The sequence below is a fragment of the Corylus avellana genome, chromosome ca3, assembly GCF_901000735.1.
Source record: "Corylus avellana chromosome ca3, CavTom2PMs-1.0".
Lineage (NCBI taxonomy): Eukaryota > Viridiplantae > Streptophyta > Magnoliopsida > Fagales > Betulaceae > Corylus > Corylus avellana.
Genome location: NC_081543.1, coordinates 32331187 through 32337463, shown reverse-complemented (window position 1 = coordinate 32337463; position 6277 = coordinate 32331187). Strand labels below are relative to the sequence as shown.

General features: G+C 30.7%; 1 protein-coding gene across 1 annotated transcript in view; it reads left to right on the top strand.

Annotated features, from left to right (window-relative positions):
• Positions 1-6006, top strand: part of LOC132174438 (probable leucine-rich repeat receptor-like serine/threonine-protein kinase At3g14840) — a 47458-nt gene extending 41452 nt beyond the window's left edge. The window contains exons 17-22 of the mRNA XM_059586096.1: positions 3632-3763; positions 4008-4126; positions 4239-4449; positions 4562-4799; positions 5150-5303; positions 5544-6006. Of these exons, the coding sequence (XP_059442079.1) occupies positions 3632-3763; positions 4008-4126; positions 4239-4449; positions 4562-4799; positions 5150-5303; positions 5544-5957 (1268 nt within the window). The 3' untranslated portion in view covers positions 5958-6006. The remainder of the gene's footprint in view (positions 1-3631; positions 3764-4007; positions 4127-4238; positions 4450-4561; positions 4800-5149; positions 5304-5543) is intronic.
• The last annotated feature ends 271 nt before the right edge of the window (positions 6007-6277 follow it).

Below are 6277 nucleotides of genomic sequence, written 5' to 3'. Positions count from 1 at the left end.
AAATATAAACCTATATATTCTCATATAGGGTTAAATTGTTTATATCCAAAAATATATACATATTCATGTAGATGCGTATCTACATTCATCCGTACTGAAGGGTGTATTTATAACCCTTATCAATTATAATTAATCTACAAAAACCAAATTAAAAAAAAAAATACTTGATCCAAAATTTAAGCATTTTCTTTGGTGGGGACCCTAAACAAATTAATTATAGCTAGGTTATAACTTATAAGGTTGTTCTAGTACATCTACCGAGCTAGGTTCGTTACGAGGACCCTAAATACAATAAATATAGCTTAAATGTCGTTAGCCTTTGGCATGAATTAGTAGGTGATGACATGCATGGGTCATACAACTCTTTTGTTTGGTGTATTTATTTATTTTGTATATGATATATATAAAGGTTAAAGGAATTTTGAGTGTATTGCAAATATGGCAAATGTTTTGGTAATATATATTTTTGGTTCGGACGTTTCTTGGGTTATTGACACATTAGATTAATTTCTTTCATATTAATCACAATTTTAACAAAATTCCAACTAGTTTTTAGGTAATATAAATTTTAATGCGTTATATTTCAACAAGAACAAGCTATATAAGTTCCTCAAATTAACCAAAATTTTATCCGTTTTGTATGGTTTTTTTTTTTGTTTGAAAAAATAATATATGTGGGATAGAATAAAGTAAGAATCAAATTGAATATATTTTGCAAGTGTTTTAGGTTATGTGTTTAATTATGATTAGATTTGTTAAAAAAACTCAAAACAAAAGTGCGAAAAAAATAGTCTAAAAAACAAAGTCATGACTTTTTACTTATTCAATATAGCACGTCTATTTAAGTTTGACAAGGTTTGCACTTTTGCCAACTCTTTTTTCCGTTAAATCCATGTAATTCGGATTGAATCCTCGCATTGTGTGACTTTATAACTTACAAATTAATCCATAACGTTTATGGTTAAAAGAATATTAAAAAACTCATTAACGTTGAATATTAATTAAACAAAGTCTTAAACTAAATCTCTATAAATATTATATATCACCACGCACTACACGTACTAATTAATTAGAAGGTCAAACGATATTGAAATGAATGATAGATTAAAATTCATATAATGTTTTATAAATTTTTTACTAATAAGCCAACCTTTAGCAATTATATTTTCAAACAAAAACCTAGCTAGCATGAGAAACATCATTTTGCATGCATGTGCATATCCAACGTACAATAAGTAATTAATTATTAGATATTCCTAAAAAGAAAAAAAATTTCAGCTCAATTAGATGCTCACAAATACTCAATCCAGTGCATTATTGAAATATATGACAGAATAAAACATCAAATTTATAAAACAACACAATATTATGCAATAAAACAATATTCTGCAATATTAAAACAAAATTATATATAAAATAAATCAATATTTATAGTTATAAAATAAAACAATATATATATATACATATATATATATATATATATATATACCTGCAGGAGAGATGGTGGAGATTGGCCGGAGAATCGCCGGAGACGGCAACGGCGAAGTGGACGTGGCCGCCGAAGAGAGCTAGCCCAGAGAGAGTCAAACGTTGCTGCTGCGAAGAAAATGAAAATGAAGAAAATGAGAAAATGAAGGAGGAGCTAGAAGAAAATGAGGAAGAGTGAGGGAGGAGATAGAAGAAAATGAAGAAGAACCATACCTGCAGGGATGGCGCGCGGGAGAAGAGAAGTGTGCGTGCCTGCGTGCGTGCGTGCGTGCGATAATGGAATAGCAGGGGAAAGAGAGAAAATATCAGGGAAAATCAAAAAAACAAAAGAAAAAAAAATGATGATTAAAACAACTGTGTATGCGTGCGATGGGACGGCCAGCAGGCGCTGGCCTTCCCAACGCACGTTCCTGACGTGCCACATAGGCACGTCAGGAATTATTTAATATATGTATATATATAAATATGTTTATATATATGTTATAGTATTAATTATATATATTAATACTAATATAACTAATATTTGTCTGTTTTGTATGTATATATATACATGTACGTTTATATGTTTATAATTAATATAGCATTAATTATATTAATACTAATATAATTTATGTTTTCCTCTTTTGTATTTCATTTGAGTTCTCATGTATTTGGTTTTATTTTATGTACGTGAATAGTGCAGTTACTCTTACAAATTAACAACAATTTCATTTTAACGTGCATGGCTCAAACCTAAATAATATATAGCGTGCATGATTTATATATATATATATATATATATATATGTGTGTGTGTGTGTTTGTCAAAACTTTAATATCATCTATCACCAATATTGTTACTTTAATTATTTTAATTAATGAAATACCAAATTTGGTATCTCATAATTAAATGAATGAGATCGAGAAAAATGCATGTTATATATATATATCCTTTAGTCTAATTTGAACCATGCATGCACGTTAAATAGCCATGTTATATATATATCCTTTTGCATGGTTTTGCTATATATATATATACGGTATCTCGAGTAAAACATGGCTAACAGTTGGGAATTTTCTTATTTTTTTTTTTAATTTTGAATGTTCAAATGGCATGGGTTACGGTACGTGTTATAAAAGAGAAGTATATATATATATTAAAGTACTGGCCGGTGTTTGTTTTCTAAAAATTAATTTTATTGAATGTTAATTGGAATTCAATCATATTGTACAATATTAAATTAATTTGATAATGTTGGGATCAATCCTATAGATATATATATATATATATTATATTTACTGACGTGTCAAATTGACACGTCAGCAATTGTTGACGTGTCAAATTGACACGTCAAGATTTATTGACGGTCAATTTGACACAATCTTTGACGTTGTCAATTTGACGTGTCAATAAATATTGACGTGTCAATTTGACACGTCAACAATTGCTGACGTGTCAATTTGACACGTCAATATTTATTGATGTGTCAGTATTTGACACGTCAGTAAATAATCAGCCAATTATTTATTAATTTTAAAATGATGTCACAATTAAATTTGGTTCAAATTTACTGACGTGCCAAAGTAACACGTCAGTAAATACTGACGTGTTGTTTTCAACACGTCAGTAAATATTGACGTGTACATTTTAACACGTCAGTAAATAATTTGCTGACGTGCTACTTTTAACACGTCAGCATTTACTGACGTGCCAAAAAAATGTTACTGTTTGACACGTGAAGAAACGACCTTTTTTTTGTAGTGTAAGTTCGCTTTAACTTTCAAAAGTTTGAAAGTGAACTATTCTTAGACTTACTTATATCTTAGCATTTAAATTAATCTCATTAACTTCCTTAAAGTATTTGATTTGAACCTTTTAATTTCTTTATGGTATATAGATGGATAAAATTGTGTTTTTTGTCCACTTTTTTATGATTTTATTTTTGTTTTATATATATATTTTTTTCAGTTTGAAGTGTACTACTTCAAGAAATGATATTCAAAAATCATATTGATGAATAAGAGAATCAAATACTTTTCTAACTACTAGTTTGGACCTTTTGTTTTCATGCATTACTTGGTCAAATCATAAATTTTCGTTTCAATTACCTTGACAGTAATCTTGACATTGTAACTCTTATGTTTTTTTTTTTTTCTTCAAACAGACTTTACACCACCATTGGAAAATGGTATATCTCTAGGTGCAAAGGTCGGGATTGTCGCTGCTTCTATTATAATTTTGGTTTTGGGTATCCTCTGGTTGAAATGCTATCTACAAAAAAGTAAGATGGAACAAGGTATTTGCAAGGCAATCAATATTGTTATTATATAGATAGATATTTATTTCTGATATGTTCTTTCGATTCTTTTCCCTGTTTAGTTTTTATTTCTTATTTCCCATTGAGCACTTTGCATGCGTATGTATGTTTGAACAAAACAGGTGCGTATATTACACTTTAAAATGTCTCAAACTATGATGAATGTCAAGAATTTTGTAATTTTCTTAGCCATGCTTTGGTATCTGACTTGGTATTTCTTCAGATTTAAAGGATTTGAACTTGCAAACTAGTACATTCACCTTAAGGCAAATCAAAGCTGCAACAAATAACTTTAATGCTGCAAATAAAATTGGGGAAGGTGGTTTTGGTTCTGTTTATAAGGTATTTGCAAATAAATATTTTCTTTCCAATATTGAACGTTTCTTTTTGTAGTTCTTTGTTTTTGAAGCGTTCCTTATACAATATGAAAAAAGTTTATATTTCCCAAATGCAGGGCCTTTTGTTAGATGGCACCATAATTGCAGTCAAACAGCTTTCTTCAAAATCAAAGCAAGGGAATCGAGAGTTTGTGAATGAGATAGGCACGATTTCTGCTTTGCAACACCCTCATCTTGTGAAGCTATATGGATGTTGTATTGAAGAAAATCAATTGTTACTAGTATACGAGTACATGGAAAATAATAGTCTCGCTCGTGCTTTGTTTGGTAAGCTTTTTCCTCAATGCACTAAATTGTTTTTGTTGTGCACTTTTAGTCATTGATAAGATGCATATATGCATGGTCATTTACTATTTTCTATTAATTTGATTGATTGAAGGGCCAAAAGAGCATGCCTTGAAATTGGATTGGCCAACAAGACAAAAGATTTGTGTTGGCATTGCAAGAGGTTTGGCTTATCTCCATGAGGAATCAAGATTAAAGATTGTTCATAGAGACATCAAGGCTACCAATGTCTTGCTTGATAAAAATCTCAACTCTAAGATATCTGACTTTGGTTTAGCCAAGCTTGATGACGAAGATAATACTCACATAAGCACCCGAGTTGCTGGAACTTAGTAAGTTGTTGTGTGTTAATTTAACGTCACAATGTTTCGTATTATCTTTTTTCTTGCTTTCATGTGATGCCAATAGATTTAAAGAAATAGAGGAAAAAAGAAAATGAAAGGAAAGGAATTCTTAGTAAACTTCTATTGTACCAAAAAAAAATTCAGCATGAGAAATTTCATTAGCTGAATTATTTTACAATCTAATTTGATTACTTCATGGCAATGATTTTAGTTTACCCATGCCATTAAGAACAAAAAAAAGAAAAAGAAAAAGCAATTACAAATTATTGCCCTTAATATTATCAATTTTAGAAATTCATGATACTGAAAATGTTACCCGTTGTTTCGTGATTTGGCAGTGGATACATGGCACCTGAATATGCATTGCGGGGTTATTTGACTGACAAAGCAGATGTATATAGTTTTGGAGTTGTTGCCTTGGAAATTGTTAGTGGGAGGTGCAATAGTACTAGTTACCTGGCAAAGCCGGAATCTTTCCATCTTCTTGATTGGGTAATTTGAATCTCTTTCTTTCTTGCATTAAATTCTCTTACACTCTTGTTAATTTTTACTCTACTTGTGTTTGTTCATCTTAATTAAATTGTTAGATTAGGGAATTGTTTCATGATGAATATCCAATTGTCATATTTGCAAAGCAAGAAAGTTGACAAGGTTCCTAACTAGTACCATGTTGTTGCTAATTAGACTAGAGACCACAAACTTTATACCTTTCTCTCATCTCCCTGTTTCCAGGCACTGTTTTTAAAAGAGAAAGAGAGTTTATTGGAACTGGTTGATCCAAGGTTGGGCTCTAACTACAAGAAAGAAGAGGTTATGGTGATGATCAATGTGGCTCTCTTATGCACTAATGCTTCTGCAGCAATCAGGCCTGCCATGTCTTCGGTGGTGAGCATGCTTGAGGGCGGCACTATTGTTCCAGAGTTGGTTTTAGATCCAAGTGTCTCAAATAAGGAAATGAAAGAGGCAATGTGGGAGCATTTTCAACAAATTAAAGAACATAATATGCATGCGAGCCAAATAGAGAGTGTTTCTTCTAGATTGATACAGAGTACATCAATGGATGGCCCATGGACTGCTTCTTCTACATCTACCGTTGATCTATATCCAGTCAATTTAGATTCTACTTACTTGGAGAAAAGACCTTAGAAAGTTGAAGGAGCTCGATATCTCAGTTTGGTCACCAAAATAAATTTTAACGTTACAATTGTTAATTGTATATTTTTCATATTTATTTTACAAGTTTTCTCGGATTACCGTTGGGAAAGAAAATGCATGATTACATATGTAACATCCAAACCTATAAATTAGGTAAATCTAGTCTATATGAATCAAACTCATTAATGTGCTATTATTATTATGGGATAATGTTTTAGTTTGACGAAAACCTTAGCCACATAGGCATCATTTTCCCATTATTTGCATGTGATTTTTAGTCTTTTACAATGTTTTAGTTCAAATCCAATTCT